We start from the raw sequence: 13,859 nt of genomic DNA, 5'->3' as shown, positions 1-13,859 counted from the left end.
CTGTGGGACACCAGAAGTAACTGGTGCCCATTTAGAGAAACATCCCTGGTAAACAACTCGTTGTTGACGCCCTGTTAGAAATGACTTTATCCATGCCCAGGTTGGTCCCCTGATGTTGTAGTTGCTGGCTAGCTTGTTAAGTAGGATGTGGTGTGGCATGGTGTCAAATGCCTTACTGAAGTCCAGGAAAATGACGTCAATGCGTGGAGGTTGTGGTTTATCCATGATAGATGTCCAATCGTGAATTGTGTTGGCCAGTTGAGTAACACATGATTTTCCATGTGTAAATCCATGTTGCTGAGGGTTATTGAGGCAGTATGCTGTAATATGGCTGTTAATATTGTCGGCAACAGCCCTTTCCAAAACCTTGCAAATAACTGAAGTTAGTGAGACGGGGCGGTAGTTCTTGATGTCCGTTCGGCTGCCAGACTTATACACTGGAGTGATTTGTGAATGCTTCCAATCAGTAGGGAGGACACCAGTAACTAATGAAGTGTTCATCAATCGCATTAGTGGCGGAGCGATTGATAATGCAGTTGCTTTGAGTACTCTCGGTGGTATGGCGTCATAACCTGGTGCTTTCTGGGGATTCAGGTTAGACAAGGACTTGATAAGCCAGCCAAGGTTTACAGTTACAGGAGGCATCTCTGGGATAGGTAGACTGCATGCCGGTGCTATTTCAGCAGAAGCCGTTGAGGGGGTAAGGACGGAAGTGAAAAAATTGTTGAATGCTTCACAGATATCAACAGGTTTGTTAACCTGCACATCGCCAATCTTGAATGCTGGTGGGCATCTGGATTTCCTTTGTTCTTTGACGAATTTCCAAAAGCTGCGTTTATTGTCTGGTAAATTGAACAGACTATTGACATAGGCCTACTTCCAGTATTCTTTTTTCGTTGTGTTCTTAACCTCATTCCATGTTTGCCTATAGTTCCTCCAGTCATCGCTGTTACCAGATGATTTAGCTTTGATGAAGAGTGCTCTTTTCTGTTTTATAAGCCATTTCAATGCCGGGGTAATCCTCGGAGAGATGCGTCGACCACAAGTCTTCCACGGAATGCTGTCGCGAATGGCTGCATCAAGTATATCAGTGAAGCCGTCCCAGGATGCCTCAGGATCACGATCGTCCATGAAAGCACTCCATGGCGCGAGGTGTAACAGAGTCTCCAAGTGTTGGATATCTCCTTTCTTGAACTGCAAGAAGGAACGAAGAATTTTGGGATCGGGTGGACTTTTATCTGCAACCAGTGAAAAAAACACTCCATGGTGGTCACTGTTGACTGGGTTGGCAGTAGTTTCAACTAAGGTGAATTTCTCTGGCCGATTAGTAAATATCAAGTCGATGACAGTTCCAGCTGAAGAAGAACTAATTGATGGCCGGGTTACTTCATCGACAAGTTGGCTGAGGCCAATAGATGCGGTGACCTCCTGCAGGGATGTCAAGGGAGGAGATTCGACCAACCAATTTACATTGAAGTCTCCAAGCACAACTAGTCCTTCAAAGTTGCAAAGATTAACTTGGATGCTGTCAAGGATGTTCTGCAGTTTTTCAAAAAAGGAGGAATCTGAATTTGGGGGACGGTATACAATCCCTACAATCCATTTGGATCGCTTCAGCGTTAGAGACAAAAAGGTTATCTCAATATCCTGTGGGTTAAGATGATCAAGCTGAGTTGGTAGTAAACAGTCCTTCACCATTGCCATAATACCACCACCACGGCCATTACTGCGGTCACGTCGAATGATGGAATATCCAGCTGGACAAAATACATCATCAGGTGACAACCACGTCTCAGTAATGCAGACAATATCAACAGGATGGAGTTCAAGATGTGACAGCAGTTCTTGCTGCTTATTTCGTATGCTGCGACTGTTCAGAAGTAGCCCAGAGATGTTTCGATTCGCTGGAGGTGTAGGAAAATGCACTCTCAAGCCAGTATCCGGTTCCAAAGCTGTATTCAGCGTTCGATCACTGTCAAATAATTCCTGGAATGAGGTATCAGTGCACGAAGAAAACGGAAGTTTGTAGACACAATGTGGACAAAACCAGTCAACGGTACTTGAGATCAGATTCATGTATTGCGTGATCGACACATCGGGGATGCATTTCAGGTGCCAAAATTTATTACAATCTTCACAAAGAAGAGATCGTTGGTTGCATTTCACTGGCCGACTACAGTTGCCACAGGGGTCCTTCACAGGCCCTGGGTTGAGTTCTATGTCTCCGGACACAGCTAGCAATATGTGGTAAGAAGCTGTTGTATTTTGGTAGTATAGGACTGGAATCTTTCCAAACTTACTCTTGTTTTTAGTCCTCGAGAGATTTTTGAAGTGTAGCCAGGTTGTGCATGGAGTAGGGTGCTTGCTTAAGATGGACAGGAAGCAACAATGGCTGTTAGTCTCCACACAATACCTCTCCTGCTTGCCACAATAGGGTCGGTCAGGCGTGGTAGCTTGGGTGAGATGGCTTACAGTGCAAGGTTGAAACACTGGATGTTGTTGTTCAAAATCCAACACAAAATCTGCCCAGATTTCCACCACAGTGTCCTTAAACTCCTGGACCTGTGAACCAGTGGATTCTCCAAGACAAACTCTCTTCGGTGGTATGCAGCTTACACCATAAATCGAAGTATGTGCGTAACAAATTGACAAAAACGTCAGAGCCCATTGTAGGACCTGCTGCTCAGCCGCCATCTCCAAGGTCAGAACCTTGTTATCAAAGGCGAAGAAAAACAAAGAAAAACATTATTCAAAATATTCAGCTGCTCAAAATTTACTCGCTGTTGAAAGGTTATTCATGATTAAACTATGTCTGTGACGTCACTACTTTATTCAAAGTGTAGATTATTTTTACGAATCTACGGCAAACTGTAGATTCGTAAGCTACGAATCTATAGTTATTGTTGCCAACAATAATTATAGATTCGCAAGACAATAACTGGAGATTCGTCACGAATCAACAGTTAATGTCTTACAAATCTACAGTTTTCAAAATGTATTTTTGCGTTGGGGAGATGTTAATCTATATAACGGGTTTTGCCCTTACCCAACGTATATATTAATAAACACTGTATGCTTGACTATTGTCAAGACGAGCACTGAGCATACAGTGTTTATTAATATAGACCCAAGCACATCAAGACGGCTCTCCAACTCAATGGATACAAACACGTCAACCTCTCCAAACCCACCAACGGGACGATAGGGTCTCCTATACCCGAAGTCCCCCCACCACCGCCGGCCTTAGGGTCCCCTTTACCCGAAGCCCCCAAGTCCCCCATTTTCACATTATGTTTGCCTTTCCTGGGCCCCGCATCACACCAACTCCGCAGGATCCTTCAGGCAGCCGACATCCGGGTCATTCACTCAGCGCCCAACAAACTACAGAACCTGCTTCATACCCACAAGGACAAACAAACACCCAGCAATCGTCCCGGTGTCTACCGCATTCCCTGTGAATGCGACCCAGTATACATCGGGGAGACCGGCAGGAACCTCCACACCAGAATTCAAGAACATCGAGCACACGGCCGCAGAGGAGACTACGAGAAATCAGCAATCGTCAAACATGCACACACATCAGACCACCGCATCGAATGGGACAACGGAGAACTCATCGCCCCCATCAAGCATTGGCATCCAAGAAGAATCCGGGAGGCAATCGAAATCTTCCGGCACAACACCGTCCCACAAGACATCGGATTCAAGCTGAGCGACATCTGGCGCCCACTGCTAGCACCCAAGACCACCACCACCACCACCACACGGGCAGTAGGGTCCTCTATACCTGAAACCCAGGCCCCCCTCATCCCCTGGTGTTAGGGTCCTCTCTACCCGAAGCCAACCCATCCCCAGTTTCCCGCCTAAACTAGTTTCCCGCCCAAATCTGCATCCTTAATCCTCCACTGGATCCAACACCTGCATGCTCCAGTGCACCCTCAGCAAGCCACCAAGCCACATCACGTTTCACCGACTCCAGACAACCTTTATTACACGGCATCCACTCGAGTCAGCACACATTCTCCTGAGGACGGCCAGAGCATACTGGCCTAAACGTCGAGTTAAACACTCACCGATTCTTCTCAGAACCACACCTCTTCCCAAAAGAGAATTTTACATGGCGTACCCGCAAACCTACATCCTATGTACTTCCACCATGCAAAGCTTCAAATCTTACTTGTGTACGTTTGCCCTTCTCCATAGAAAATTGACAAAGGTTAGTATCCCTCGTGTTTTCAAGATCAATGCTTTGAAAAGAAACATTTTCAACTAGGATTTGAATTTTCTCTTCACCTTTCAATAAGGAATTAACTTGATGTCTTTTGGCTGCTTCTCTTTGTCTAGGTTTTGTACACTCTTTTGTTATAATGTTGGATTATAGCTTAATTGAAACGACACATCTTCTAGTTGTTCCAAGATCATACCGGTCCTAAGGTGACAGATCTGTCAGATTCGCTTCTCCCCGAGGACATAATAATCTTGCTTGAAGAGTTAGCCCATAGATTTTCTTGTACTGCTAATATTTGTAGCGCTATAATAAATTTTAGGAGAAAATTTACGCTTTATAAAAACTCTTAAGTGTTATTATTTAACTCCAAAATTGGCATTGTAATTTGAATCCAAAGTTGCACATTCTCCAAGTGAATAGCAACCTGTAGTGAGGGGCATTTTGGAATGATTCATAAGAACATGTAAGTATTAGTGAAGCTCATTTTGAGTGGATTGTAAAGTGGTTCTAAAAGTGGTAACCATACTTTCACGAGGTTGATATAGCATTCTTCAATTTCATAGAGACTTTTAATAGAGTCCTGTGGCGGTTTTAGTCCGGAAGGTTTCGCTGCAATGACACACGTATAATAATGAATCCAAGGCGCAAGATGAAGAGAATACAGGTATATATCCAGCACTGAGTGTCGACTGCACAAATACTCTCATGAAGTTGATATAGCATTCCTTAGTTTCATAGAGGCCTGTGGTGGTTAGTCCGATTGGTTTGGCTGCAATATGTGACAAACGTGTAACAATGACTCCGAGGCGCAAAAGGGAGGGCAGCGAGTAGGGCTATGTATGCAGCACTGATGCTACGGTGTTGACTGCACCAATACTCTCGATATTTGACTCGGCCCAAACCCGTGCACGTTAATGAATGGAGCTAAGGTATGCACTCAGGCGTAACAGCAAGAGTGTCATAGACTCGAGACTCCACGTTCGTATAACAATGGGAAATAGGTTAAGTCAGAGAATAGACTCGGAACTGTAATTCATGCCTTAACCTAATTTTGATAGGCCGCGTTACCCTGGATGTTACACAGACAAATAATGCCGAAATGTTCGCGTTGTCGTAATAGGTTGTCTTGAAAACCAATGCAGCTTGGAGCATTTATCTTAAGCAGGAACACTAACTTATGCAACTTGAGCCTGGACCTTACCAATTTCAGGCTATTCTCAATTCCTGTTCCTACCAATTCTTAGTCATGTTGATTTTATTGCTAAGAAAATCTCTAAAAACATTGGACTTCTTAGACGCTCTGCTAAACCTTACCTCCCTACTCCGACATTTAAAATGCTCAGTTCCACCATGATCTTGCCATTGTTTGATTACTGCAGCGTTGTGTGGTCTAGTTGTTCTAGCAATAGTGAGAGACTTGTCAAACTTCACAATAGACTTGCCAGGTTGATTCTAAATGCCCATCTAAGAACACATATTGCTGATTTACACGAGGCGCTCTCATGGATTCCGATTTACCAACGCTGGCAAAATACTAGAAGGTGTGAGGTTTATAAATGTCTTAACTAACTGCACATTACCTCAGCTCTCGTTTCACGCCCCCAACTCATTCATTTGGTACTCGTGCGATCTCCAATGGTTCATTATCTTTGTCCTTCCAGCCCAAGACTAATGCCGGCAAACGAACTTTCCTTCACTTGGGGAGAGTAGGTTGGAACAATTTGGCTAATTCACAAAGAAATGCCAAATCTCTGTCTGAACTTAAATCTCCTTTGTAATAAAAAGCATTCCCATATTCACCATTTTAGTGTTTTGATCATACCTTGTGTTTGTGTTTTAGTCATCTTGTACTCATTTTTACATTTTCTTTTCACTTCATACAATGCATTTTCTTTTACAATATTTTTTTTGTAATGTATTATATTTTCTGTGTGCTATGTTCAGTGGTGTTTGGGATAATACTCATACCGTTTGTGTTGCTAGAACTATGGATTTTTATCACATCGATTCCATTTTATGATCTAATTTGCTTTTATATACACATTTAGGTTTTTTGAGTTTTTTTGTTGGTTTGGTTTAACGCTACATTGATGGTTTCTATATTTTATTTAAGTTGTCTGTATATTTTTAATCTTAAGTGTACTGTATGTGTTTTTACTTTAATTTAATTGTATTTGTAATCAGGGCCCTTAAGAATAGCAGTGTTAAACTGAGAAGGCTACCCTGTTGAAATAAAACTAATAATAGTAATAGTAATAATAAGGATATTGCCTAATCCACAATTTTTGCTGAAGATGTACGTGTATATAGGACACGCACAGCTTGTCCGAAACTGGCATAATCATGAGCCTGCGCCTTGCCGATTAAATAGGCGTGCTAATTTAACTAAGGGCCTTTGGTCATAACGAAATGAACTGAACACAGTGAGCCGTTGGATATTGTGGACAAACACAATGGCCCTTGGACGTATGGGATTAACCCAGTGGGCCCTCGGACATAGCCTTTTGAGCCCATTCTCTCGAAGGGCTAAGGGTGAGATGGGAGGAAACTGAAATATCCATTGGGCCCAATGACGAAATGGACCAGGCATAGTGAACTTACAGACAAATTGGCCGGATACTTTGGTCCTGCTCAGTGGCAAGGCATGATGGCCCGTGAACGTAAACGGGCCGGCGAATGTGAGGCCTCGGATATATATAAACTCAGGCCGGACATGCTGGGCCCCAAACGTTTTCGGACATTGTGGCCAATGTGGGCCATGTGGACGTAGGCCTGGTGAGCTGTTGCACACTACAAACGTGCTTACAGATGGACCCACCGTTAAGGTCTACGTTGGCACTGAAGGTTGATTAAAAAGACTGAACTTGAGCACAAGTAGGCCGCTTTTGGAGGTTTCTTATTACTAGCATGCATAATAAATGCGTTTCTTTTGAGTCACACGTGAGTTCATAATCGACTTTCTGACAGAATGCCAAATTTAATTTCAGTCGAATCTTCTTAGTTCTGTGATCGAATACAAACTACATTTCAGTGCTGGCATAACTTAAACCACTTTTTATGGCACCATGCTTAAACTGTTACACAATATATTCTCATGAAGTATGTGCACCGGCCAGAAGGTCATGTAGTCTTTCTTGTCAATCGTGGTTTGATCGACCCTGGCCGCGGCACGCACGAATTCTTAACTGCCTAATCGCCGCTCTCGTGTCCGTCTTCAACTGAATCTTCTTCGTGTTTCTCCTAATTGTGTTTGAATGTGAAAAACATCAACTGCTGCAGGCGTTCCCTGAGTTCGTTCGCCTGGATCTTTCCCTGGCTGGATAAACCTACGATGTCTTCAACCTCGTGCTGGACAAAAGGCGGTGCGTTGTCCAACAGGGATTCCAACAGGCCTCTGGCAGCGCTGATTACGTTGAACTTGGCGTTTAGTCCGTAACACGTGGAGTTGACGCACGGCACCAGACCGGTGTCGCTGTCAACTGTGGAGAAGACATTCACATAGTAGGTAACTCTATCGGTATCTTTTAAAGATCAAATTACGTTTGAGATTTTTAAATGTACGTTTGTTTAACCAAACTTATCAGAATGATCCACCCTGACAGACATCGTGACTCTAATTTTTAAAGAGTTAATTAATATGAATTTTCTTTGATCACGCACTATTCAAACGTAAAATGTTAACGTTTTCTCTAAAAGAGCCTCGCGGATCCACCCCAACGACATTTTCTCCGATGTTATCACAGTGCAATGTTTAAAATGGAGCCTTGAGCAAGGTAAGGCGAAAGACTGTGTGCCGCCTGTGGGGTGGGGTTTGGGTTATGCTTAACCTTTGAATTAATGGAAATGATCTGGGTTAGGGTAAGAAACGAGCATTCAATTTTTGTGGTAGTTTTAGAGAGAGCAAAATGAATCGAAATTTTCAGAGATCAGGATTTTGTAAGGGTTTCAGAGAAAGGGAGAGTTAATGCACAGAGTTAGTGTGAGGATTCTTGGCTGTTTCGGCTAGCAGCCGTTGATTTTGTACATAATTTGTTCGAATGTTGAATTCAGCTTGTTACTTTGATGAAATGTTTATATAATACTCATCTCTAACATGAGCAAAGTCTGTTTATCTGAAAGCCGATACAGTGCATTTGTGTCCTGACAAACGTATCTGTAGTTTTCTAGCATCTAACTGAGTAACGAGTAGATTCGGTTAGTAGATGGTGCTGGGGCTATAGAGAATTTGGTATGGTTGAAGTCGGGTTGAGAAATCGAGAGTTGTGGGGTAAGGTTAGGTAAAGAATTAGGTTGGATAAGTGAGAATTTAACGGATGTGGTTACTCGGATTAAAGGTATAAGAATCGAAAAGTGGGTGCACTTAGAGGTAGGTTGAAACATGAATTTAACGGGGTTAGGGCTAGTTAAGGAATCAGATATTTAAAGCTCGACGGCTGTCAACTTCAATGAGGAATGTCGGGTCAAAATATTCCACTCAGCCCCTTAAGTTCTTTGAGCGGTGCTCCACAACTCACCTATGTTACTTCTTCCCGATTGGGTGTCGACCCTTACGTTGCAATCAGCATGCCTCTGGCATGATAGTTCTTGGGCCGACACGTCATCCAGATCGATAAGCTTGAGTCTGCCATGCACAAGCGTAAACTGGCGGGTCTTAAAATCCCACACGGCCAGGGAGCCCAAAGGCGAATGCTCCAGGTAATGAAGAAGATCGGCCACCTCGATGCTCATCTGTGAGAATGAAAATAAAAAAAATATTTAATACTTGTTACTCAATATCCTATCGTAAAGTGCAGGAGGGATTTCTGACATACATATATATATTTTAGGATGGAAACAAACAGTTCGTTCAAGGCCATTAAAATGCCTGAGCTCACAAATTTCAGAAGAAATACACTGGCCTAGACATCGAATCCAACTTTGAATGCGCATGCACTTTATCAGTGACGACACTATCAGTAGCAAGATTTTGGACTCGCAGCTGTTTTCAAAAGTTGGTAGTGTTATCCAGTAAGTTAATTGCGCTCGGTATATTCGTTGTTAAAGTCGCTCCGTCCACTTTGAATCAAGAATTAGTAATGAATGCTCACATCCAGACTTTCATTTCTTGAAATTCGCTAATTGCTTGTAATGTGATTCAGGAAAACGTGGGAAGGGATTAATTACCCTTGAGCGAAGATCCTCCTTGCCTCAGGCTCAGACCAAAATATTGATGCTCACATCTTGATTTGTATACCCAAGGACCACAGTGAGCTGCATGCTGCAATGCAGAAATTTGCTTACAGCTGAAGGAATCTAATTACTGCTTAGCCAACAGTTTACTTGTTACAAAGTAACAAACACTAACCTGCAAGGCAACTTACATCTAGACGTTTATCCCATGGTAACAGCCTCAAGATGCTTCCAGCTGTCCTCTCCCCAATCTCATACACCGATATCACTCCACGACTTCCCATTGCTGTGTCGTTACTCCGAATACATATACCCAGGCCCTAGGAACACAATTAAACCTTGGGAGTGTCGGGAAAACGTAAAGCCTGGACTAAGAGTCTAAATATCAATATGGCAATAGGCCTAGCTTCTCAGATAATTTTCTTCATAACATTTCTCCAAAAAGCTTACTTCTTAAAATATACCTGCTCTTTTCCTACTTATAGAAATATTTGTAAAGTTCATTTTTGCTTCAGTCAGAGGCTTTTTTTAAGTATAGTGCACGTCAATGACAACTGCCGTTGTCCAATGTTGTCGCTGTGCTGTCATCGTCAGTGACGGATCTAATGTGCATACGTGTACCTTCACTATGTTTGGATGATTTAATTGCATTGTCAGTGCCATCTCCTTCACCAGTTTGTAATTGGCGTGGACGTAGCAGTCAGACTTCCTTTTGTACTTGTTTTGGCGGCGGCAGGCCTTGATGTCTTCCACTTTGTCGGTGACCATCTTCAGGGCGACGGATCGACCCCGGTACACCCCGCGATAGACTTCCTTGGTAACGCCCCTACCCAGGTGCTTCTTCTTGTCGATCGTGTCGATGTTGTGACACGCGAGAAGCTCGGGGAGAGACCCGCTGCAGATGCCGTTGATCTCGTCAAGAAGGTCCGACTTGAGTAGTCGCAGCAGCTCCTCTCGCCAATCCAACGCGCAGCGGTCCGGCCGCAGTATGACGGGGATCTCCCCCCGCGAGGCTCTTTGTGGCGGGTCTTTGTCTGGTAGACAGAGACGGTCAGTTCGTGCACAATGAATACTAAGGGTAGTAGTGTTAGTCCAACTGCACTTCCTGTTAGTACTATTTGACCACACTGTCTACCAGGAAACTTCATATTATACTGATATCAGATCTGGAAAGAAAGAAATTTATATCAGACTGGGAAAAAAGACCTGTGCACATTAACTAAACACTGCATTTGTATTACAATTCGCAGTTTTAAAGAATAATTTCACCGACCAAACGCTTCGATCCCTCGGTTCCGACTTTCCTCTGAAGAATAAGCCTCTTAAGTTCATCTTTTAACTGCAACTTATTTTACCAATACATGTAGGTGGTTCTGCCACCATTTGCCGTCATCACCAGGTGGAATTTAAATACGGCTATTGGGCACATCACTGGCTTGTTTCCAGATAAAGGAAACTTGCAAAGGCGAACCACCCTTTTGGGGAATTTTACAGTAGCCAACGTGTAAAGAGTTTGGGTCATCCTTGCTCCAATGTCACCATTATGCAGGTCAATCTGAGCGCTGCATCACCAAAAATCAACGACCAACATTTTTATTCCGAAACGGGTACCTTTCTGATTGAGTTCAGGAAGCATAGGATAACCGAAATGTACAAAGCTGTGGCAAGTTGAGGGAATTTCGAGGGTGGTCAACATATGTTCCAAAGAGTCACGCACACCAGGCCTATTCTACAGTGGAGAGGCAGTATACTAAAAAAACATACACGTAAAAAACAAATATGCACTCACCACATTCCTTTGTCATTTCAAAGAACTGAAAACGGACGTGCACTCCATGGCCATTTTACCCTCAATATGCCGCAAACAGGATAGGTCGTTGTGTTCTTCAGGAAGAGTGAGGTCGTAATAATGCACGGTTTGTTTGTAGTACGAAGGTCGTGCCGTGCAAGCTCTAAGCACACACATGCCGACCTAACCTGCCCATGATCAATGACACAAACTGTCCGACTGAATATTAGAATACAGACATGTCTACATGTTTATCGAGTAACATTTATAATCATAGCAGGCAATGACTTTTCGTGTACAGGTGATTCTACGGGTTGCAACCTCGCGCAACGGGGTAAGCATCAAGCCTCCTTCCGCCGTTGCAATCGCTAGGCGCGATGCGTGGGCATTTAGGAAGGAGGACTTTAATCCTCCATGGGCAGGTTTTACCATCGTTCTGGAATGAATACTCGACTGTCCCTTTTCCTGTCTTTCTTTCTGGTATAAGAAACTTGTCTAGGCCTGGCCAGCCAATCGTGGCGGCCTTGTGAAGATGGATTGATTTTCAAAGAATCCGATTTTCCAAGGTAAAGAGCGCTGTAACCGAAAAGTCTGAGCGTTATATCCCAAAAAGCTTTGTAAACGGGAGCACTACAAGCAACCACATAAAAAATACACAGTGAATGGGCGTGCAGTTGGGGAAATGAAAATAGAGCGTTAGATCGGTATAGTAAGTATAGTATAGAGCGTTGTATCAGGGAGCGCTGGAACAGTAATCTACTGTATCTGCACTGTGACCATTTTCCGGCCACAAGTTGTATGTACAGTACATGTACATTGCACAAGCACATTTACTGTACACCAACCTATTTGATCGTGGCCTTGAGCAAGGATGGGTGGTGGGCATGGGCAGCACACAGTTAAGTGCCTGGTAACTTTATAAACAGTGGGCGGTTTGTGGTTTCACTGGCCCTATTATGAGGCCTGGTTAATGGCATAAGCTAATTGGTCGTAAAGTGTTTATTAGATTAACCAAACCGCAGGGGAGGACTCCTTCAGAGGGCTCACGGCATTTGCACGGCTTTTTGTCTCACCTCAAGGTGTCCTCAGGAGGTCACGACCAGGAGCATTTTCACATGGTAAACGACCGTGAAATCGCCGTGAAAAAAATTTTCACGGTGAAACTGCGAATTCACAACGAATTCACGGTGTTCAAATTCATAGTGATATATAATCCTACACAATATTTCTCACGTGACATGGCCTGAACAGTTTAGACAATTTTCCCCTTAATTTCTCACACTTCTCCCAACATGTACGCGTACATGGAGGCCCCCTTTCATTTTTACTCTTAATTTACACGTATTTCAGACGCTCTGTTTATTTTGGACAAGAAACTTAGTACATGTACATGTCTTCTCTGGAAGTGGTGAGGAAGAAATTCCTTGAAAAATCTGAGGGAAGCATTTTTCTTTGAACAGAACAACACAAACAGATTCTAGCCCACAAATTTGCATAAAAATGTGTGGAGAAACTGGCTTAGGGATGAACGCATCACGTACGCTGCAACAGGACAAAAGGCATCTGCCGCTACATGTACATGTACCGGTATATCTACAAATACATGTACATGCTCACATACATATACATGTACACAGAACCACCTGGATGTACATGTGTACAAACACATGTAGTTTTGAAAATGGGTTCTGCCATGCGTATGTATCCATAGATCTAAATATGGCTTAGTTACAAGTATTTTCTCCTTTTTTCTGTTCCTGATATTTCATGGTGGGGGTGTGATATTAAAATCACGATAATATTTGGAAAATTTTGCTATAATGATGATGGACAGAGCATACATGTACTGTCCGAAACGTTGAGTACCACCGGTTCTTTTCAGAACCCCATATGGTAAAAAGCGATATATATCCATGGTGCTACCGCAAACTACAGTACGGTAGTTTACTTGTATTTATAACCAGTTCAATTATCTGTCTTACATTTTAATAATTTTGTTTTCAACACAAGAAGTCGATGCCAAAAAAACCAAGCACAATGACAGTTGAAAAATCAAATCTCCTTCAAAAAACTCAATTACACTGGGAAACCAAAATGAAATCCCACTGTACAAAGAACGGGCAAAAGGCACATAGATTGTATGCAATAATGTACTTTTTAGGGAAAAGATGTATCGCTTGATAAAATTTCCAAAGTCAGATGTAGGTCACTTTTAGTTTTTAAATCTTGATGTACCAGTACAGCTTTTACATTAAAAAAAAGGGCCAATGCTCCTTTCTATCTTGCTATCTTGCGGTGAAAAGTTCTACTGGGTCACAATCATGTTATTTTACTACAAATTTCCTTGTACAAAAATAAAACATTTCAGGCTAAACTATCGATATAGGGGGAGAAAACAACAATACAAATTAGAGGATGCCACTCAAAGAGATGATGACAATATTCAATATGCAACAAGTCAACTTGGTCCCAAGTCAACTCGGTCCCAAGTTATCTCGGTCCCAAATCAACTCGGTCCGAATTCGACTCCGTCCAAAATCAACTCGGTCCCATTTAGGGGTTGCAACTGGGAAGGCTACTTTTCAAGCAAGGCGTTGATAGACTAGATTCTTTCAGGCTTCATTATATATAATTTTTGGTCTTCACTTTTATTACGTTCAGTAATAAAGAAAC

General features: G+C 42.9%; 1 protein-coding gene across 1 annotated transcript; it reads right to left on the bottom strand.

Annotated features, from left to right (window-relative positions):
* Positions 1-7,169: 7,169 nt before the first annotated feature.
* Positions 7,170-12,634, bottom strand: LOC147797189 (extracellular tyrosine-protein kinase PKDCC-like). Its single transcript, XM_087143908.1, has 5 exons — positions 11,187-12,634; positions 10,019-10,431; positions 9,589-9,717; positions 8,743-8,956; positions 7,170-7,707 (listed from the first exon to the last, which is right to left on the bottom strand). The coding sequence occupies exons 1-5, from the start codon at positions 11,200-11,202 to the stop codon at positions 7,469-7,471; spliced, it is 1,011 nt and encodes a 336-aa protein (XP_087000034.1). The 5' UTR covers positions 11,203-12,634; the 3' UTR covers positions 7,170-7,468.
* Between the last annotated feature and the right edge of the window lie 1,225 nt (positions 12,635-13,859).

The sequence above is a fragment of the Acanthaster planci genome, linkage group LG12, assembly GCF_054643075.1.
Source record: "Acanthaster planci isolate LZ-2023a linkage group LG12, COTS_SCS, whole genome shotgun sequence".
Lineage (NCBI taxonomy): Eukaryota > Metazoa > Echinodermata > Asteroidea > Valvatida > Acanthasteridae > Acanthaster > Acanthaster planci.
The sequence above is the reverse complement of the archived record's forward strand: the minus strand, read 5'-3'. Positions and strand labels throughout refer to the sequence as shown.